Source organism: Anabrus simplex, chromosome 1 (genome assembly GCF_040414725.1).
Source record: "Anabrus simplex isolate iqAnaSimp1 chromosome 1, ASM4041472v1, whole genome shotgun sequence".
Classification (NCBI taxonomy): domain Eukaryota; kingdom Metazoa; phylum Arthropoda; class Insecta; order Orthoptera; family Tettigoniidae; genus Anabrus; species Anabrus simplex.
In genome coordinates this window covers 867,771,564-867,795,456 of record NC_090265.1, presented here as the reverse complement: position 1 = coordinate 867,795,456, position 23,893 = coordinate 867,771,564, and the positions used below count along the sequence as shown (strand labels likewise).

General features: G+C 39.9%; 1 protein-coding gene across 1 annotated transcript in view; it reads right to left on the bottom strand.

The window, feature by feature from the left end:
* TfIIFalpha (transcription factor IIFalpha) overlaps nucleotides 1–23,893 on the bottom strand; it is a 177,239-nt gene that overhangs the window by 81,067 nt on the left and 72,279 nt on the right. Inside the window, exons 5-7 of the mRNA XM_067136495.2 lie at nucleotides 16,144–16,314; nucleotides 2,953–3,080; nucleotides 2,760–2,867 (exon numbers count right to left, since the gene is read on the bottom strand). Of these exons, the coding sequence (XP_066992596.1) occupies nucleotides 2,760–2,867; nucleotides 2,953–3,080; nucleotides 16,144–16,314 (407 nt within the window). The remainder of the gene's footprint in view (nucleotides 1–2,759; nucleotides 2,868–2,952; nucleotides 3,081–16,143; nucleotides 16,315–23,893) is intronic.

Genomic DNA, 23,893 nt, shown 5'->3' with positions numbered 1-23,893 from the left:
AGGTGCATTTACAGTATTCAAATAATGCACTCGGATATCTCACTGGTAAACATAACCTCACGCAACGAAAGAAAGAAAGAAAGAAAGAAAGAAAGAAAAAAAGCACGATTCAAAGACGAGGAGAAATCTATGCTGGCTCCCATGTGCAAGTTTTTTATTAATTGGATTACTATGCTGTATGCATTTTAGATGCCTTGTATTTACACAGAAAGTACCCGATGTCCTTAAAATCGAACTTTCCTATGACTCTATCCTTGTACGATTTCCCGCCATAGCACTTCACTCGTACTTCAGAAACGTAAACACTTGCCGCGTCACAAAGTATTCTAAGACCCATTAATACATGCAATCACCTCGATACATAGTTTAAACCTTTCAAATGCCATGGAAAAAACTATTTCCGAAATGTATCCAACAAGGTGCATTTACAATGTTCAAATAATGCAATTGGATAAATCACTGACAAACATAACCTCACGCAACGAAAGAAAAAATCGCACAATTCAAGGACGAGGATAAATTATGCCGGTTCCTCTGTGCAAATACATTATTTTTTGGATTTCTGTACTGTTTGCATTTTTAGATGCTTTGTACTGGCATGGAAAGTGCCCGACGCCCTTAAAACATTGTAGCTTATCGAACTTTCCTATGATGAGGGGATAAAGTATCTCGCTTCCATGTGCATTGCAACGCACTACTATGACCCCCATCCCTCACACTGTACGATTTCCCGGCTGGCAATTTCTCCTTTAAAACCACAAGACCGTTTGGGCTCGCATGAAAATAAAGCAATGCAGTTTCACAGGCAATGACAATATTGTTCGGTGCCTACGAATTTATTATACGAGCCACGTTTTTCGTCAACTGTCGGCATCGCCAGTGTTCGCGGATTATGTTTTCCCGCACACTGCATGTTGCGTGATATTACGGCGTTCCTTAAAAGTTTGAATACAGAAGAATTCCGATTTCATTCAACTTAGCAATCATGAAGCGCACTGTAGACCCACCGAAGTGAGTGTAAGTGCGGAAAGCTACCCCTCCACGTTCCGGAACGCGCGTTCTATTATGACGCGGATAAATTTCGAGTTGAAATTACTCTGTAACATACTATTGTTTTTAAATGTAAAGGCAGTTTCGAATTAAAAGTCTGAATTTCGGTAATGGGGCCGACATTGTACTTCGAATTACGAATTATCCGTATTTCGAATTAAACAATTGAAATAACATGCAAAACTGTATCTCATGTTTCCGGGAACGAGAGCTGCTTCGAATTAGGCGGGATTTTGAATTAACCGATTTCGAATTATCGAGGTTCTACTGTATATCCATGTACCTACCAAAGCTCCTCTAATATGCCCAGTATGTTTCACCAATAACTGATGACTGCACACTCTGGATTATTTTTGCAAAGCTGCTATTTCTATTATGTAACTCTGAAGGTTACTTCAGTTCGGAATTAGAATAGTTTAGGTGTTTGCTGGCTCCTTCTAACTTAAGCTCACCATCATTACTATCACATCTTGCTTACATCTTGCTTGGACTATATAGTATAAATATACTTCAAACTGAATAAATACTTCAAATTTTTTAAAAAGGGGTTCACTTCAGAAAGGAATTATAAAAATTAAGGGATGAAACATAAAAATTGTGGAGAGCTTGATGCAGAATGCATATGGACATAGAGATCAGCAAAAGGATTCAACAGGTAAATACATTTTATCAGACTGTGAGAAACCTGGTGTGGAGGAAGAGAAGTACCAATGAATTGTAAAGAGGTGATGTATAAGATCTACTTGCCCAATATTGACATATGCAGCAGATCCCTGGAAAAAAGAAAGAATAAAATCCAGACCAGTGAAATGAAATGTTTGTAGAAGTATAATAGGAAAAACAAGGAAGAACAGCGTAAGAAATTAGGACATCAAGAAGGAAATTGGAGAGGAAAAGCTTTTCAACAGAATGGAGAGAGATAAACTTAAGATGTTCTGGAAATGTTAAGAGGATGGAAGAGGGAAGAATGCCAAAGCAGATGATGGAGACCCAGATAGAAGGAGAGAGGGGGAAGAGGGAAACCCAGACTAAGGTGGCTGAAAACAATCAACAAAGTATTAGAAGAAACCTGGATTGAAACACAGTTAAGGAGGAACAATGGTGGTCAGATAGAGAAAGATGGAAAGGTACCATAAAAATCCCTACCCGGCAGAAGCAGGATGACAATGACAGAATTACCTCAGATAGATAATACTTTGTACTGATTTTCTATTTTGAATGACTACCCAGGACACAGATTGAAATGGATACAGTTGATATACCCAGAGTGGTCTAATTTCAGAAGATGTTAATGATACTTATACAAGTCTGAGAAAGCCCAATAATTTGCTTCACTTGGTAATTCTTTTCCATTTCATCCAAGACTGAGATTTCCCTCATTCTGGAAGTAGAATTGGAAACCATTTGTTGGACCTCTTTATGAGCAGATACTATCTTCAAACATACTAAAAACAATTTTTCATTTTGCTCCAACATCAATCATAAGCTCATAATGGGAAAATTATCCATCCAGACCCCACACTTCAAACCCATGTGTTCAAGTTGTCCGATCTATCTTCTACCTAACAATTTAAAAGAAAACTGATGCAATAATTTTATACCAAATGACAATTTCTGAATTAATTTAGTAATTTGGTGATCTCCATTTGCAGCTGGCACCATGAAACATTCTAAAATATGTCAAAATGATTTAACTTACACCAACTTACTTTTCTTTTTAGCATCTTTCTTTTCTTCCTCCTGTTCCTTAGTCTCCTCTTCCGAATCAGATGTGTCAGAAGATTCAACCCAGTCATCCATTTCTGAAATCTTTAATTCTGTGAACAAAATTCAACCATGAATTAGACATAACTGGCACAGAACAACATTATAAAATGTGTTTCAACAAAGTGATATTAGTACCTCCTTTTTTTCCTTTGCCCTTTTTCGACTTAGTTTTGTTTTCATCTCCCTCTTCAGGATCTTCTTCATTCTCCCCACGAAGTCGTTTACGCATCATCAATGAGAAGTAATTAACTTGCTTGTTACGTCTGTAAGGGGAAAGGAGCTCATTATCATCCCCTTAACAAAAATATAGGATATCCAATGCATAAATAGGAATGGGCAAATGGTCATTACTTTGCTTCTTACAAGGGAACATCGGCAATGGTTAAGTCACGGATCGTGATAAAACTTACAAAACACACTGAGGTACACGTAAAAACGATGCCAGCATCAATTTTGGGTGCCAACATTCCTTAGCGCATTAACTAAGCGGCCTAAAAGTTGCGACATTTCGAGTTTTGCACGATCAGCTATGACTACCTGCTGGCCAATGCTAAACCGGCACACTTCCTGCCTGGAGACACACTCTCTGCACCGCCTCCTCTCCCCGTCCAAATGGTTCCCTTCTCCTCGCGCTTGCCGGCTGCTTGGCTGTTGAACGAAACCAGCGCTATACTTTGCTTCTTTAAATCACGTTCCATTTCACACATAATGATAATAAATAACCTAAACTTACATACTCATATTTTATTCAAATTTTATATTTTCACTCCTGCTAATTCCGTTGAGCTGTCAATTCGTGGGTACAACCCTGAGTTAAGCACCATCGGGCGTGGGCAAACGTGGGATAGGGTACCGCATCTGACCTACGCTTAAATTATTATTTACGTCTAAAACACCTTAAAGCTGTCGGTAGTGTCCTTTAGAGTGGACATACATATGAAATTAATTAAATTACCCACCTTTAAACAACGTTAAATATCCTTTTATTTAAAGAAATTACATGCCCGGGTAGAGGATCTCAATGAATGTGATGAGATTTTGTACCTCGGGATATCAAAATCTGGTTACAGGTCCAGATCTTCATTTTATGTCCCCTCCCCCCACCCCCATTTTGTGTACGCTATCAGTTGTGTCATAACAAAACGAAATCACAAACAACAATTATAAACGTTAAAAACTACTGGTATTTTCCATATTGCGTATTCTGGTATAAGGAATCTAGGTAGAATGTTTTTATTTGTGCTTGTATTGAACGATTTATTTATGTTTTGCAGTGAAAGACACAACACATTGTAACTGCAGCAAAGGTTGTCAAATATAAATCAATTTAATGCATAGACAACTTTGTTATGAGTGTAACATGGAATGTAGTACAGTTTGACGTAATAAGAAAAGCCTTGAAAAATAAAAAAGATGTGCATTTATATATGCAGTAGATATACAGTAATGACAGGCAGACCTGTAGTCCTACTTTACCCGTACTTTTGCACTATAGCTGACGAAGGTCTATGTATTCAACAAGTACCGATATTAAAGTATCACACTACAGTCTTCTGGGTACAATGGCAGTTACATATGTAAAAGTATACATGGCTATTGTACGAACTGGTACAACAACAAAAAATTACAAGGCAACAGACTCTGTATACATTACATCGAGCAAACACCCCGTCAATAACTATAGTAGCAAAAACAATTTTTGGTCTATTCGAAACATTTTTAAAAAATAGTGAAAAGTCGACTGAAACAAAACACAATTAACAACAGGCACCATACTTTTATCATGGGATGTATGCTTTACAATAGTGGTGTTCCTTGTAGAAGTGTATGACGCACAAATCCTTTGTACACCACGCACATTTGACAAAACCAGTATTCCGGCACAAAGAACATACCAAGCCAACATTGTCAAAGGAATACACTACCGGGTGTTCAAATTGTCCAGGATGATCATCAAGATACTCACTGTGATACCACAAGAACTTCCACATGTTTTTGAATCGAGGAGATGTCAGCTGGAAATGTAACAGTGATTTCAACTTTAAGATGGTGTTATGGTGATGCAGCACAATACTGGTATTTATAAGTCGCAACCCGGAATACATTCGTCTTTAATATGTTTTCCAAATCCAAAACCCATACACGTCAAATGGCTGACAAAATGCTGTGGCGCCAGCTGGAATCGTCATAACTTCTACTTCGGTGCCATGAACAAGTGCACTGTGGCCAGAGAAAGAATTCAACAATAAAATGTTTTGTCCATCGGGTAAACTTAGTTTCAAGATGTCATTATACCAGCTCTGAACTTCTGCTTTGCCCATCTTTCCAGACGTGGTGCACACGACATTAATATTTTCATGTGAAAATATTCTTTTGTTAACAAGGGAACCAAAAACATCATTTCTTTCCTTTAAAACTATTAGCAACGGTGAGAGTAGCTCACCTTCTGCTGACACAGTAGGCATAATCGTGTAGCTGTGCGTAGTAGAGGGAATTGATTGGACCACCGTGGTGATCGACTTTTCTCCTTGGCACGCTAACATTCTGCCGGTGTACATTTCCAAGTTAAAGCCGCTTTGGTCGCTGTTAAAAACATGTGATGGGCTGTGTAATTGTATTTTTTCTCTTACATTTTCCACAAACATTTGGGCTTCCACCATAACGTCACTTTTCCTATCAAGCTTTATCATTGTCACGACAGTAATTTTTCGGGATGTGATCCCAAATTGCTTTTTGAAGTTGTACAACCAGCCTGAAGACGCTTTAAAGTTATGGATCCCACGAGAGCGGGCACTTTGCATTGACCAACGTTTGAATGTGACGTCATGGATTGTGGAGCCTCCTTCATCCACAACTTTTTTCCAGGCAGAGAGCTGTGCCTCACTATGCAAACGACTGAATTGCTTTTGCACAGATGTAAATTTCAGATTTTTCCGTTTTCCACTCCTCCAGTAGTTGACTGCTCTTATTTCATACTGTAGGTCTGCAGTGTCCGTTGAACTGGCACTGTCTTGGCTTTGTCATGGTTCTGGCTCACTATATTCAATATCCTTTTCGGTTTCCTCCGACTGATCAGACTTGTACGTCAAACTTGTAACGTCCTCCAAATAGAGACTGTCACCTTCAAGACAGCAACTTATAAGCTCTGAAGAAAAAAAAAATAAATTAAAATACATGTTGTTATATGTATATTTACTGACAGGAACAACGGAGAACACAAATGTTTGTTTTTTAAAAAAATGAGAGAGTTATCGGTATCAACATATCAGATGGTCCAGTGCTGAAAATTAAACCTAAAATTTCACATGCAGCGCAAAAGACTACGCTTCAATCTACGTTATTATGGCCTATGTCACGCAGTATAACAGCACCCCATGAGCGTCAAAACCTATTTGAAAACAGCTGATTGCTTAACACTCACCCTCAATCACGTCATAAAGCTGCAGCTCCCGAAAGTTCAGCGGACCTTCTTCACTGTGACTGCCGTGATTTGCTTGAAGATGAAAAATAATTTTTGACACGCTCAGCGAAATTGCGCTTAAGAATCGTCGCAAACGTTTTCGTAAACATTTCAGAAAATGTAAACTGACTAATACAATGTGGAAATTCTGAAGGAGAGCTATGAGGAAGGCTGATAGAGTACGCAAAGTGTAGCACAGGTTCTGTTCGACAGTTAACCAGACGGGCAGCGCGAGGAGAAGGGAAAGGTGCAGTGACAAACCAGGAGGGGAGGAGGAGCAGAGGTGTGGCACATAGCAGATAAGTGTTCCGGTCGAGCATTAGTCAGCAGGTATTCATCGCTGTTCACGCGGAAGTTGAAATGTCGCAACTTTTAGGCCCTTTAGTTAACACGCTAATGAATGTTCACACCCAAAATTGATGCTGGCATCGTTTTTACGTGTACCTCAATGTGTTTTGTAAGTTTCATCGCGATCGGCGACTTAACCATTTGATATAGATATATTGGTATTATAAATTTGCTCATTCAGGACAAATATTTCAGATTCCCTACGGGAATCAACATCTATATCATCTGATGGCCAAGCAGGCATCAATTTTTAGTGATGAGACAAAGTCTCTCAGTGCATTGGCACTGCCGGTGGCTCCAGTTAGCCTACGCAGTGGCCTCCACGGTATGCACTAGCCAGCGTATTGGTAGGTGTGCTAGGTACCAACTGATGAGCCCACCCTAGCACACGAGGGCGAAACGCTGGCAACCAAGAATGAGCTAGCTGGAAAATTTATAATGTCCAATAACGGACCATTTATATTGGGACTTAACCATTGCCGATGTTCCCTTGTTAGTTATCAAAATGTTGAAACTACACCTATACCATTATTAACCCTTTAAGAGTCAGGCTTCTTAGTCCACTGCACACCCCAAAATTTAGGTTATTGCACATGTTTGCAAAAAACCCTCAGGTGGCATTATATTTTAATGAAACAAATGAATTTAACATAGTATGTTAATAAGACATCAAACAACTAGTTTGAGCACAAAAATTGTGAAACATCATTTTTAGTAATGTTTTTTTGGTATGATAATCCTCAAAACAAGGTACAGAGAACAAATTTTTACTTGCTTACTTAATCTGCTTACCCTCCAGGGTTGGTTTTTCCCTCGGACTCAACGAGGGACCCCATCTCTACCACCTCAAGGGCAGTGTTCTGGAGCATGAGACATTGGGTCGGGGGATACAACTGGGGAGAATGACCAGTACCTCGCCCAGAAGGCCTCGCCTGCTATGCTGAACAGGGGCCTTGGTGGGGGATGGGAAGATTGGAAAGGATAGGCAAGAAAGAGGGAAGGAAGCAGCCGTGGTCTTAAGTTAGGTACCATCCCGGCATTTGCCTGGAGGAGAAGTGGGAAACCACGGAAAACCACTTCCAGGATGGCTGAGGTGGGAATCGAACCCACCTCTATTCAGTTGACTTACCGAGGCTGAATGGACCCCGTTCCAGCCCTCGTACCACTTTTCAAATTTCGTGGCAGAGCCGGGAATAGAACCCGGGCCTCTAGGGGTGGCAGCTAATCACATTAATCACTACACCACAGAGGCGGACAACAATTTTTTGAAAATGTCAATTTCTGAAGAATTTTTCGTCACTGAAACATTCTGAATTCCTGACTTACTGCCATCGAAGCTAAAGCGGTTGGCGTGAATTGGTTAGTTATAGTCTTGTCTTCCCAAACTCTGTGATTACTAGGCGCTTTATTTACGTTCGTTCGCTTCGGACGTGGCGACTGTAAGACTTCAACCTCACTTTCATTTACGTCTTCGTCACTTGAAATATTTCCAGATATACCTCCTACATCGTCTTCATCACTATCTTCAAATACTGAACAGTCACTTTCAGTATTCATAAGAATTTCATGAATTGTATCGTCGCTTGTAAGCAAGTCAGCTCGACTTCGCGCACCCATGTTCAACTGTTTGCAATTGACTCGCTAAAGCTGAAGACATCCGCTTAAAAACATTTAATTTCCAGCGCTCCCCGTGGTGATAACAATAACCTAACAACTTCAAAATATAGCCAACAGATGTAGGGAGTTATCCATTTTTCAATCGTTGTCCAAAGACTTACAGTTGCGAAGATATATCACTTCAAATTCCGACAAGCAATATATTGCGCCGTAACCACAGCGGCACTTACCACTACACGCAATATATTGCGCCATGACCTTCTAAGGGTTAAGTACAGAGTAGTTTCCAGATATAATTTGTATGCTGACATACATTAAGAATGGTGGAAGAGATGGATGATTACAGCATAATATCAGCAGCTGAGGAAAGAAAGATACTCGTTAGCTTAAACTGTATCTGGCATATCATTTAACTATTATCAATGAGAGCTCATAGCAGCTTAGATGACTACTACTCCAATGCTTTTTCTTATATGCTGGTGGGGTCTCAGGTGTGAACTGTGTTGCATTCAATCACTACTGATCTGAATTTAGGGCAGTCGCCCAGGTGGCAGATTCCCAGTCTGTTATTTTCCTAGCCTTTTCTTAAATGATTGCAAAGAAATTGGAAATTTATTGAACATCTCCCTTGGCAAGTTATTTCAAATCCTAACTCCCCTTCCTATAAACAAATATTTTCCCCAATTTGTCCTCTTGAATTCCAACTTTATCTTCATTGTGATCTTCCCTACTTTTAATGACATCACTCAGACTTATTTGTCTTTTCTTCCTCCTGTTCCTTAGTCTCCTCTTCCGAATCAGATGTCACAAGATTCAACCCTGCTTTATTACTGGATGCCCTACCTGATGCAAACCCTATGTGGAGGTATGAATTCACTATTACGTGTTTCTGTGGTGGGTGGTAGAGTAGTGTACTGTGGGTATATGAAGAAGAGTGTATTAAGACAAATACAAACATCCAGTCCCAAAGTCAGAGAAACTAACCAGATGCAGCCAAAATCACTGATCCAGCCAGGAATTGAAGCCGGGACCGTCTGAACCAATCATTGCAAGCTGTCCACTTCATGACCATATCGATGACACCATTCTAGAAGGAGGTGAGTTAATATAAGCTTTCATTTTCATTCCTTCCGCGACACAGATGAAATTTGAAGTCACTGTATGTTTGTTGACATACTTCAATAATTTTTCGCATCCTCTGCTGGTCAAGGGTTATGAATTTCATGTTGTTGGTCCGTACTGAACTGAGAATGACATATGAATAGTAACACAGTAAAGGTTTCCACCTATTCAGTACTAATATGTATTTACAATGTTATAAATTACATGGAACTAGTTTCGACCCACCTAGGGATCATCATCAGCCATATTAAAGCATACATAAGTTTTTGTCGAATCCTAAAACATGTTATTTTTAACTGTAATAATCATAGGATTTATAATTTATAAAGTGAAGTGTGGTAATGAGGTGAGAAATGTTAGTATGGTACAGGTGAGTAGTAAATAATAATATATATACAAACAAGTTTGGAACAAAGTACAAGTGTGGTGCTTAGAGTTGTAAAAATATAACCTCGTGGATGTCAGTGGTCCTTGTACTAAAGAATCAATGTAAAAATAACACATATAAACATATATACAAAGTATGTACAAAGTCTGGAGAGTAAAGAGTGATACTCTTTTTTTTCGAGTCGGCTTGACACTGATCACTTAAGCAGAGAAATTAGGCATTTGGTGTATTAAGGCTGTGTTGATCGGTTGCGTTGTTGATTGTTGGACGTGAGAATTTCTGGTTGTTTTTGTTTTTACCGACTTTCTCCATTTAAACAGGTCCAATTTGGTTTCCGCTAAGAACTGAGAATCAATATATCCACGCGCAGTTTCCACCTTCTTCTCAACCAGAAATTCAAAAATAACTTCACGTCCAACAATCGACAATGCAACCGATCAACACAGCCTTAATACACCAAATGCCTAATTTCTCCGCTTAAGTGATCAGTGTCAAGCCGACTCGACATAAAAAGAGTATCACTCTTTACTCTCCAGACTTTGTACATACTTGTATATATGTTTATATGTGTTATTTTACATTGATTCTTTAGTACAAGGACCACTGACATCCACGAGGTTATATTTTTACAACTCTAAGCACCCCACTTGTACTTTGTTCCAAAGTTGTTTGTATATATATATATTATTATTTACTACTCACCTGTACCATACTAACATTTCTCATCTCATTACCACACTTCACTTTATAAATTATAAATCCTATGATTATTACAGTTAAAAATAACATGTTTTAGGATTCGACAAAAACTTATGTATGCTTTAATATGGCTGATGATGACCCCTAGGTGGGTCGAAACTAGTTCCATGTAATTTATAACATTGTAAATACATATTAGTACTGAATAGGTGGAAACCTTTACTGTGTTACTATTCATATGTCATCCTCTGCTGGTTGCGGGTCGTGAGGCAAGCTGCCCAATTAGAAGACCGCTATTCCACCCAATACAACAGTGAAGTTACCTTGAAACAACAGTAAATCAAACAGCTTTCAACAGCCCCCTAGTACAGTTTAAACGAAGCCCTCAAGGAAGATTTTCAACACACCATACAAACACTAAACACTTGAGGGCTGCAATACGGATCGACTTTTATTGTATATAAGTTCAAGTTATTCAGTGATCATAAAGAGCCTCACAATAGACTTTTAAAAGATGGAAGAATAAGTTTTAACATATTGTAGACATGGATTTTAATTTTAAGTATACTCCATCTATCCTTTCTTATCCAACCCTTACCCCCCCTTCCTTTCCTCGTTCAGTATTAAATAGTAATAGTTTTTTAAAGTTCCCATGGGAAAAAATGATTAAGGTTTTTAACATGCTTACTATTCATATATTATCATCTAAGGTTTCTTGGACACAGCTGAAGATGACCACTAAGTGGTCAAAACATGTACTGTGATTGTTAATGTTTTTATAATTTTGCCAAAATGCATGTAATAAAGTATCGAATAGGTGGTAATTTAACCCTTTAATTGGCAGTGTTGCTCTTAAGCAACACAAACTTTAATGAGTCATTATGCAGAAACCAGCAAGTTCCTGACCTTACTTAGGCAAGGTTGCTCTCAAACAACACTTCATCATATATTTTTCACCAGTCAACTGTTCTGATGTTACCTACAATGGTCAACAGATGGTGTTCATGTGCACTCTGAAGTTACACCAAGAACAACTGATTGCAATGTGTTGTTATTTACCATTCTTTGGAAGGCTGTTTTGGATATTCACTAAACATATTGATATTAGTTTATCAATAAGGATATATAGGTAAGATGTGTAGTATTTTATATTGTTAAAAATATTTTTTGATGCACATAAATACTGTAGAGAAAGTATGTTGCCTGTAGGCAACACTGATATTCAAGCACACATGGAGATTATAGGTTGGTTATATTTCATTCATAAGGAAAGTTTCTGTTTCCTTTCTTACAAACTCTATACGTAAATACTGTGTAATTCCCCTTTCAGTTACAATATTATTTTGACTTGCAGGGCTAGATGGATCCAAGATCATTTTATGGTAGGAGACCGGGAGGTGTTGCGCTGCCTCCTGAAAACCCTTCCTTGTCTGATGCTGACGAATCTGATGATTCTGAACCAGGAATTTTGGTGACTAGTGATGATGACCCAGATTATCTACCAAATGTTCCTCCAAGAAGGGGTTTGGTGGTGATACCAGAAAATGATAGTGATAGTGATCCAAACAGTGATAATGAACTACCAGGTCCTAGTAGGCCTACACAGTTTGCTACATTAGGCAACAGAAATTCAGTGAATAGGGGCAGAAAGAAAGACTCTATAGTATTCAAATGGGTGAAATAAGACATTCTGCCAGCAAATACTGCACCTCCACCAGTTCGCAGTGAAAGCAATGATCACACGCCTCTACAATATTTCCGAAACTGTTTTGACTCTCATCTCATAAATGAAATAGTGAACCAGACCAACCTGTATTCTGTGCAGCACAAACAAGTGTCTGAACACTAATGCGAGTGAAATAGAGCAGTTCTGTGGTATTCTGCTTTATATGGGTATTCATACAATGCCTTCTTACACAGATTACTGGGCTCAAGGCACGAACTGCCCAAGAGTTTCAAATATTTTTAGTTTGAAACGTTTCCAAAAATTGCGTAGGTATGTGCATTTTGCTGATAATACCCTTGCTGTGAATTCTGAGGACAGGCTCTTCAAAATCAGACCTGTGCTTGATGCAGTCGTCAGTAATTGCCGTAAACAAGAACAGGAATCTGAATTCTCCATTGATGAAATGATGGGGTTTCAAAATATTTGTGTGTGCTGGTGTATCGGGGATAATTTATTTTATTCCACACACTGGAAAGGGGATGATCACAAATCTGACTGAGGAATTAGTGGGCAAGTGGCCCTTATCTTGTGTAATTAAACACTTGGTCTATTTATAGATAAGCACTAACTACTTACTACTTAACTACCTCTAAATCTACTATGTAGCATCTTGCACATGGGCAGATCGCCAGCTCCACATGCAACACACCACCTCTACTTATAACTAAACTAACTACTTTACTACATTAAATATATACTAACTCTATCGTAAATCTGTCTGCCCGCGACATCACCCCTGCTGAGGAACTCCTACCACCCTTCCCTGGGATGTCACGACCAGATATGTCTCATGAGGCTCGGAAACCGATACCTCATAGACCCCTTAAGCTGTCAATGTTATTTCCTCACCACTCCTTCATGTAACAGCCCACACGTGTGCGGACTGCCTAGCTCTAGATGTAGGCTGACACGCCTGTATTCTACTGCCGAGACGGATTCCATAACTCGGTTCATATTTCGCTGTCTCATTGACAACTTACTTCCTCTAATCTTCTAACCTAACACTATTCACTACCTTACTCTATTCTACACGTGCAGACGTACCGAATCAACACTTTAGCTTGAGATAGGTCAGGCCTATCTCCCCCTCTTCCAACTCTACTGTACGTCAGCAGCCAAAACAAACTAACTAACAAAACCAAAGCAAAATAAAAAAGGCAGACAAACAACAAACAACCTCATTAGAAGGAATACAGTACGGCTTACATATCTATGAACTGAATCTACTAATTAGAAACAATACCTAAGGAACAAAGGAACAAAACTGAACAAACATAAAAACGAAACATAATACTAAACTTATAACTATTGTCGCCCTAACTTATTAGTGACTTAAACTCTATAATGTTCCATATCTGTGTATCAAAGTTGTTTTATGTACATACATGGTTACAAAACTTCGTTATTATTAATCCATACAGAGATGATACTTCTTTTTTTTCTTCTTTTTTTTTGCTTTACGTCGCACCGACTCAGATAGGTCTTATGGCGACGATAGGACAGGATAGGGCTAGGAGTGGGAAGGAATCAGCCGTGGCCTTAATTAAGGTACAGCCCCAGCATTTGCCTGGTGTGAAAATGGGAAACCACGGAAAACCATTTTCAGGGCTCCCGATAGTGGGGTTCGAACCTACTATCTCCCAAATACTGGATACTGGCCGCAATTAAGCGACTGCAGCTATCGAGCTCGGTATGATGATACTTCAGAGATAAATACTCTCCATATGTTTTCTTCTACTGACTATAATCAATTTTAAACTTCTTATTCAGTGTACGGGTAACTGATCGATTTGGAGTCTCCCTCTTTCAACTTCGGTCGTCCGAGGTAGGAGAGCCGAGGCTTGGTTCATCCTGAAATACTAGCACACATTCCTGTATGTGTAGTTTAAGTGTCCCATAATATCCTTTTAACCATATGTCAATCAGCGGCAGTACATTCAAAATAAACCCCACAAATGGGGTTTCAAAATATTTGAGCGTGCTGGTGTATCGGGGATAATTTATTTTATTCCATACACTGGAAAGGGGTTGATCACAAATCTGACTGAGGAGGAGTAAGGTTTTGGAATTAGTGGACAAATGGTCCTTATGTTGTGTAAAACAATTTCTCAACAAGTAAAACCAAGGGTGTACTTTGACAACTAATAATCTACCCGAAAGAACTGAACATTAATTCCTTGGGAACAGTGAGAAAAAAACGCCTCAAGAACAATCCGCTAGAAGATGAAAAGTCGATGATGAAACGTTGTCGAGGCAGCTACGATTTCCGAATGGATGAAACGTCCGATCTCATTCTGGTTAGGTGGGCTGAAAACAAAGTCGTGTGTATAGCAAGCTCTTTTTGTGAAATAGAACCTGTTTCCACAGTGAAACAATGGAGCAGTGCAGAAAAGAAGAAAGTAGATGTTACTTGTCCCAAAATTGTTACTCAATACAAGCACATGGGTGGAGAGGACTTGTCTGGCATGTTAATAGAGCTGTATAGAGTACTGCTCAAATCTAGGTGATGTTTACTTTTTTTTTTTTTTCTTTCTTTCTTTTGCTATTGGCTTTACATCACACCGACACAGATAGCTCTTATGGCGATGATGGGACAGGAAATGGCTAGGACTGGGAATGAAGCGGCTGTGGCCTTAATTAAGGTACAGCCCCAGCATTTGCCTGATGTGAAAATGGGAAACCACAGAAAACCATCTTCAAGGCTGCCAACAGTAGGGTTCGACCCAACTATCTCCCGAATACTGGATACTGGCCGCACTTAAGCGACTGCAGCTATCGAGCTCGGTGGCGATGGTATTTACATCTGTTCGGATTTGTTCTCAATTTATGCACTGTAAATGCATGGTTGATATATCATCGGGAGTGTAAAGAAAGGAACAAGAAATCTCTGAAGAAATTCAGGATAGATATTGCCAATGCTCTCATGAGTGCAGGAAAAAGGAAGGCTGGTAGGCCATCTTTAAACTCACCTGAACAACTCAAGAAGAAGAAAGCTACTGTACCAGTTCCAGTGGAAGATTCCCGCTATGATGGCTATGATCACTGGCCACAACATGAACCGAAAAGATGATGCCGATACTGCCCTACTGGATACTCAACAGTGAAGTGCTCAAAATGTGACTTGGTCCTGTGTTTTGTATTTGGTAGGAACTGTTTCCAAGCATTTAATGTGTGAACCTGAAATGTAACTTCTCCTACAACAGAAATGATGCTTACAAGCAACACATTATTGATTGTTACTTTTTTGGAATGTTGCTCTCAAGCAACATACCCTAATTTCTGTCTATAATGAAAATAAATATTTGACAACACATCAGAGCATTCAAAGTGTCCATTTTGTGTAAGAAAAATCCTTTTAATAATTTTTCCTTGAAAATTTGGGTGTCTACCAATTAAAGGTCTTTTTTTTTAAATGCTATTTGTTCGGGGCGTCGACCCATGTGGATCTTTTGCCCCTACTGGCACCATATTGTATGAACCTGCGTGTAATTGGAATGGCAGTAGTGTGGAATGTTGTGTGTGAGGAGAGGAAGATTAAGGACATCACAAACACCCAGTCCCCAGGCCAGAGATATTAATCATTACAATTTAAAAACCCTGACCCGGTTGGGAATCGAACCCTGGGCCGCTGGGTGACAGGTGGACGCGTTGCTGCCTACACAGCGGGGCCGGACAATTAAAGGGTTAATCTAATAAGTTGAATGAACCAATCAGCCAAGGAGCCAGACTGCACAGATGTCTAACTATTTGGAACAAACGATTACCACATTTATAAACATTATTTTCCTCCAGACAAATCCCTACCTCGTCAATAAATCTCACCTCGCTACCTTACACATGAAAGGTTTTCAGCGACACTGGAATGGGAAAGGGCTGGTGTTCAAATGGGAAACCACAGAAAACTATCTTCGGGGCTTCTGACGGTGGGATACCTTACATTTTGACTGTTTAACAGAATATACTTACCTTCCAAACTCTTGCTCTGCCTCTTCAGCAGACAGAGCTTTATAGCGTTGTGTGGGCTGAAAATTATACCACTCCTGCAAAGGGAATGCCTCAATAGCTCCATCAGGTGCATGAGTAAAAACGTAGTAGGCAGCATTTTCGGCTACACCACCTTCACGAGTACCTTTAAATCTAGGGAGAAGAAAGTTGAATTGTATCACATACATATCCACCTTAAGGCTAGACACAGCATTAACAGTAATATAGGGCTTGCATTTTAGAAATTAAGTAACTACAGTACCATAAAACTTCTAAAAAGCAAGGAAATCAGAAAGTGTACTCCATAGTTCAATAATGTTATAGTATAGTACCTTTATTTTCTCATGATCCATACAGAATTCTCCCAGTTAGATCATTTCCCTGGAGAAAATATAAAAATTTTATAAAACACAAAAACAAACAAGGTATAAGGAGGTAATCTACGTGTTGCTGCACGTGTGCCTGCATGGGTGAACTCACCCTTCCCCCCGTCGCGGATAACCAGCAACCTGGGGCGGAGCCCCTCTTACAAGCCACCAATCTCCTGTCCAACAATCACCCTCCCCTCCCCTCTTCTCTACGGAATCCAGTAGCAAAGGAGGTTATCATTTAAAAAAAATTAAAAATGCTTGCTTAAGGGTACCATACGGTTCAATAATGAATAAGAAAATACAGCAACATATACCTAAGTTACTATAACCAACATAGTGAAAAGTCTGTAATTACAGACATTTTTAACTATTAACAGAATTTTTTGACATACAAGATAATATTGTGTTTTAAGACGTATTTAACTTTCTAAAGATTAATTGGTCTTTGCTACTTAGTCAAATATATTTTAATGTATATATATAAAAGTAAGACTCGCTAATCAGAATAGTATGTTCTGTATATATTTTATATTGTACTAATAGTTTATGTATTCATCCAATATACCTTGCAATAATTTTCTCAATGACTGATGATGGCACACGAGATGCCCAAACCAGTACCATAATGTACACCATAATGTTTGTAGTAAATATGTGATGTCTTAATTGAATCACTATGTCAATATACTGAATAGGTGGAAACCTTTTATCTTCAATAAGCATTGTAAATTCCAAATGTGGCTACAAGAGTCTTGCATTTGTAAGACCGAATCTCATTAAATGTTCATAAGTAAATTCAAAAAATGACAATCTTTCACATATACAAGGTGTTAGGTGTATACGTGCAGATATTAAGCTAGTCGGCTAAGAAAAATACATCTCATAATATATGCTATGTACTTTTTACCTTGTCCTATTAGTTTGCCCATAACTGAGCCAAATATTTCAGGACCTAATGTGTTTTGAATGGCCGTAGCAGGATACGCCGGTGATGTCATTCTGTCCACGCGTAGCGGAGGTACAGTAGCTGAGTATAGGGCTTGTTGAACCTGTTTCTTATCGCAGGCCAACACATGTTGTTGTGCACTTCCCCTAAAGGCTTGGCAAGTAGAAGAGGATGACTCACGTGCCAGGTCACTTGCTGTACTCGAAAACCGGTGTAGGGTACTCTGTGTGAAAAGTACACAGAATCCTTACAGTGACGTCGAAGATCCGTACAAGCACATACGTGCGAATCAAGTGTTGTGTATTTGTGTGCGATTTTTAAGACGTCAATGGCATTACTCAGTGATCCAAGCTGACAAAATGAAAGGAAATGGTTAATAAGTAAATGAAATATGGGCGCAACATTTCTGTGCTGTTATTGCGACAGTCTACGATGAATTTCTGACAATAGACAATGCGGGTTGTCTATGCTTATTCATAAACTTTTTAGGTCATTGAAAGGACGGTGGACACTGAAAGAAAAGGCTATAAGTATTCAGTAAAATTGTTATTAATGAGACAAATTTCAAAAACCGTAGTTGCATCCATCGTGAACATTGCTCGAAGGAAAAAGACCTACTGTGGAATTGCCGCCGGGCATTTCTAATAGAAGGCTTATTCTTCTTTTTCCTAATCTGTTTACCCTCCAGGGTTGGTTTTTCATGGGACTCAGCAAGGGATCCCACCTCTACCGCCTCAAGGGTAGTGTCCTGGAGCGTGAGACATTGGATCGGGGATACAACTGGGGAGAATGACCAGTACCCCACCCAGGCGGCCTCACCTGCTATGCTGAACAGGGGCCTTGCGGGGGATGGGAAGATTGGAAAGGATAGACAAGGAAGAGGGAAGGAAGCGGCCGTGGCCTTAAGTTAGGTACCATCCCGGCATTTGCCTGGAGAAGGGGGGAACTACGGGAAACAACTTTCAGGATGGCTGAGGTGGGAATCGGACCACCTCTACTCATTTGACCTCCCGAGGCTAAGTGGACCCCGTTCCAGCCCTCGTACCACTTTTCAAATTTCTTGTCAGGGCTGGAAATCGAACCCGAGCTTCGGGGGTGGCAGCTAATCACACTAACCACTGCACCACAGAGGCGGACGGAAGGCTTATTACTGAACAGTAAGTACCGATAGGTAAAATGATGACTGTAATGGACCCGTTTAATTAGAACTTCCGTAAAAATAATAATATTACTACTACTACTACTACTACTACTACTAATAATAATAATAATAATAATATCTTTACGTTCCATTAACTAATTTTCACGGTTTTCGGAGACGCTGAAATGCCAGAATTTTTTTGTCGCAGTATTTTTTAATGCAAATAAATCTACAGACACGAGACTGACGTATTTGAGCACCTTCAAATACCACCGGACTGAGCCAAGACCAAGCCTCCCAAGTTGGGTTCAGAAGGCCAGCACTTTACGCAGTGCTGCACCAATCATCTTGCCGGGCTGAGTGGCTCAGACGGTTGAGGCACTGGCCTTCTGAGTCCAGTCTTGACAAGGTGCTCAAATACGTCAGCCTTGTGTCAGTAGATTTACTGGTATGTGAAGAACTCCTATGGCACTAAATTCCTGCAAATCCGCGTCTCCGAAAACCGTGAAAAGTAGTTAGTGGGACGTAAAGCCAATGACATTATTATCATCATCTTACCTGGAGTTCCTCATAGGTACGTTATTAGAGCTTTCAGAGGACGCTCCGTTTCGAATACGCCGAAACATGTGGTTTTTACACGATGGTCCACCACCTGATATAAGCCGCTTACTGCGTGATCATTTGGATCAGTCCTTTGGTCTATGGCGAATAGGACGACATGGACCCATCAATTGGCCCGCCAGATCTCCAATGGATATTACGGAAGACTGGATTCGGAGAAGTGATTTTCTTTTGTTAGTTGCTTTACGTCGCACCAACACAGAGAGGTCTTATGGCGACAATCGGACAAGAAAGGCCTAGGAATGGTAAGAAAGTGGTCGTGGCCTTAATTAAGGTTCAACACCCGCAATGCCTGGTGTGAACTTGGGAAACCACGGAAAACCATCTTCAGGGCTGCCGACATTGGGGTTCGAAGCCCCAATCTCCCGGATGCGAGCTCACAGCTGTGCGCTCCTAACCGCATGGCCAGCTCGCCGGGTACGGAGAAGTGAAGCCTGCAGAGTAGTCCAGGGAGGTCACTTGAACAAATGCTACGTGTTTCACATTGGTATGTCAGATGTTAAACCATTTCTGCAGCGTATTGAGTTGGGAGTTCAGTTCTCAATCGATGTAGTATTTTGAGTCTCGATAGTTCGATATTCTCATAAATCCGAGCAGAAAAATTGAAGTACCGGTAACAAAAATTATAAATCTAGAGTTTCAGTTCGCGATTGCCTTGTACGTGGCGCAAGCTGAACACAACACACGGAAGACGTGCTTGTTAAAACGCTAGATATTGACCTTGAACACAGCATGGCAGTTCTTCATTCTACACTGTACTGGTTTGGGTACATTGCGTGTGTGTGTCTGTTGATGTGCATGTTTGATGTTTATACACAAAACCTGTTTGTCACACTTTGTCCTCTAGTGCTAACCACAATACGAAGATACACCTGACTCATCGCAAAGAGACCTGGTTCTGGTCTTACGCATACTATCCTGTAGTAAACTACTGCGAGCGATGTAGGCACGGGTGAAGTACATTTCATCTTGGTTCCTCCTACACCACGCATATTTTACTATTTTCTTCCCTGCCTTTCAGCTCCTAATGACTTGTTAATAATAATACCGGTAATGTTATTTGCTTTACGTCCCACTAACTACTCTTACTGTTTCTGGAGGCGCTGAGGTGCTGTAATTTAGTCTCGCAGGAGTTCTTTTTACGCGCCAGTAAATCTACCGACACGAGGCTGACTTATTTGAGCACCTTCAAATACCACCGAACTGAGCCGCCATCGAACCTGCCAAGGTGGGATCAGAAGACCAGCGCTCTATCGTCCGAGCTACTCAGTCCGGCATTAGAGGTTAGAATAAGTTGGTCGTGTGGTTAGGGGCGCGCAGCTGTGAGTTTGCATTTTGGTGATAGTGAATTCGAACTCCGCTGTCGGCAGCCGGGAAGATGGTTTTCCGTAATTTCCCATTTTCACATCAGGGAAATACTGGGACTGTACCTTTATTAAGGCCTCGAACGCTTCCTTCCCACTTGTATCCCTTTTCTCTCCCATCGTCGCCGTAAGACCTACTTGTGTCGGTGCGACGTAAAACAATTTGTAAGTACATGTTTCGGTAATTCCGGAGACATGTCCGCAATTATAAGATTAATAATAATTCGGACTTGTTAAAAGTTCAGTGTTTTCTGTAGTGTGTTCTGACAGATTACCAGCTACGGAGTTTGAGTGGGGCGTTTAACTTTTATTTTAGTAATAGTTAATAATAATGGACTAACACAGTTTTTATTATAATATTGGTAGGTGGCTTTACGACGAATGCAAGCTGACAGACGCGCGCTCCTAATCACACGGCCAACTCGCACAGTAATAATAATAATAATAATAATAATCAAACGAGAAAAAAGAGTAACAAGAAGAAGTTCAATATGAGTAGTAGCAATAATAATAAGACTGAATAATAATAATAATAATAATAATAATAATAATAATAATAATAATAATAATAATAATAATAATAATAATAATAATAATAATAATAATACCGGTAATGTTATTTGCTTTACGTCCCACTAACTACTCATACTGTTTCTGGAGGCGCTGTAATTTAGTCCCGCAGGAGTTATTTTTACGTGCCAGTAAATCTACCGACACGAGGCTGACGAGCTCCTTCGAATGCCACCGGATGGACTCAAGATCGAGCCTGCTAAGTTGGAAACAAGAAACCAGTGCTTTAAACGTCTGAGCAAGTCAGACTGGCCGCTTTTATGTTGCTTTATTTTACCATTACACATATGCTTTTCGTTTGCAAGCACGAAATAATAATGTAATTTTTTACGTCGCAATAACTACTTTGGCGGGTTTTGGAGATGCCGAGGTGCTGGAATGTTGTACTGCAGGATTTTTTTAATGCAAGTAAATCTACAGACACGAAACTGGCGTATTTCAGCACCTTCAAATACCCCCGAATTGAGCCTCCATCGAACCTGCCAAGATGGGATCAGAATACCAGCGGTCTATCGTCCGAGGTACTCAGCCCGGCATTAGAGCTTGGAATACGTTGGTCGTGCGGTTAGGGGCGCAAAATTGTGAACTTTCATTGGGAAGATACTGGGTTCGAACTCCACTGTCGACAGCCCTGAAGATGGTTCTCCGTGGTTTCCCATTTTCACATCAGGAAAATGCTGGAGCTGAACCTCATTTAGGTCACGAACGCTTCCTTCTCACTTCTACCCCTTTTCTGTCCCATCGTCGCCATAAGACCTATCTGTGTCGGTGCGACTTAAAGCCAATTTTGTAAATCATCATAATTAGGACATTATACAACTGTCGAGATCCATAGTTATAAACGATGAGAAGTATTTTCTAGGCAGACATTATTGGCGAGTAGTCAATAATAATAATAATAATAATAATAATAATAATAATAATAATAATAATAATAATAATAATAATAATAATATTTGCGTTACGTTTACGGTTTTCGGAGACGATGAGGTGCCGGAATTTAGTCCCGCAGGGGTTCTATTTACGTGCCACTAAATCTACCGGCACGAGTGTGTCGTATTTTAGCACATTCAAAAACTACCGGACTGGGCCAAGTTCGAACCTGCGAGGTTGGAGTCAAAAGGCCAGCACCTCAACCTTCTGAGCCACACAGCCCGACAGGAGGCACGAAATGTAGGTACGTTTAATTTATTTATTTGTATAACATGTCCATTATTTGTTTGAAGTAAAACGTTGGCTGTGCTTGCCTAATTCAATTCAATCCTATGCTTGCTTTCGTTGGCGTAAAGACATAGGTTTTCAGGTCATTTCCATACTCACTAGACCACGGGGCTGACGACCACAGATATCCCAATCCCCTAAGTGACGTAACAGCAAATGAACCAGTATTAACGCTGACAATTCGATACAGCTCCAGGGTCCGAAACCGATAACTAGGGTTGTCTGACGGAAACTAAATACTAACAACAAAACCAGTCTGGCGAGAATGTAACGTAACATGGTGAACACCGGTAGCAGCCTTCAGCTGTTATCGTAGTTCAGTTGCTCGTAAACATAAAACCTGTTTGGCAAGTATATTACGTAACATCTCGTGGCATTACAAAGGTACCGTTCAGCTCTTACAGTAGAACCAGTTTGGTACGGATGGCGCGTGACTTGCCTGTTGTCAACGGAAAGCTATTCATTCGCAGAACGAGGCATACTACCTATTCTAAAAACATCATATCACTTTGCTCTCGAAAATAACTTCCGCGGATTACTAAAAGTTTGATATATAGTGGTTCGTCACATCGTTCTCTATTGCTACAAGAAATATCTGCACGTATACACCTAACACCCTGTATATATACAGCTGTGAGAAAGTGAGCACTGCACAAAAACGTACATATACAGGTTTGGCAGTTAAAGAGCAAACTGTTCACTATGTTGGTTATAGTATTTTCTTATTAATTATTGAACCATAGTACCCTTAAGCAAGCATTTTTCAAATTTTTTTTATGATAGCCTCCTTTGCTACTGAATATACCACCCAGCAAGTAGAAACGGCGTTTTATCTGTCTGAAATAATTAAGAAATGACAAATTCTCACCTATTTCTTAAAGGTGGTCATAGTTATGAATCAACATACTGCCAACACCATTTGGTTTTGCGGTACAGTGGATAAAATGCTATACCATAGTTTTAAATCGAATTAAGGAAAATATAAGATAACACTACTTTTGGCTTTAAAATATAGGCTAAATAACTCAAGCCTAAGTGTATAGCACAGTATATTTTCAAATAATTATTTATTAACGTGTAGTCGTGTAGGGAGTACGTCTCCTTAGCTGGATGGTCAGCGTTGAGGCCTTCGATGCAGAGGGTCCTGGATTCGATTTCCGGCAGAGTTGGGGATTTTAATCTCTTCTGATTAATTCTTCTGACTTGGAAACTGGGTGTTTGTTCCAACACTTTCCTCTTCATATTCAGACAAAACACCAGAGTGTCAATCACCATAGAAACACGTAATAGTGATTACATCCCTCCATATTGGGTTAAGGTCAGGAAGCGAATCCGGCTGTAAAACAGGGCCAAATCTACATGTGCGAAGCAGTTCACACCCGCGACCCCACAAGTGTGGGGAAAAGTGGCAGTAGAAGAAGTAGTGTAGTCGTGTAAGGAGTGCCAATATATCGAACATATACGTCTCCTACGGTATAATCGTTCTTGAAAAAAATAG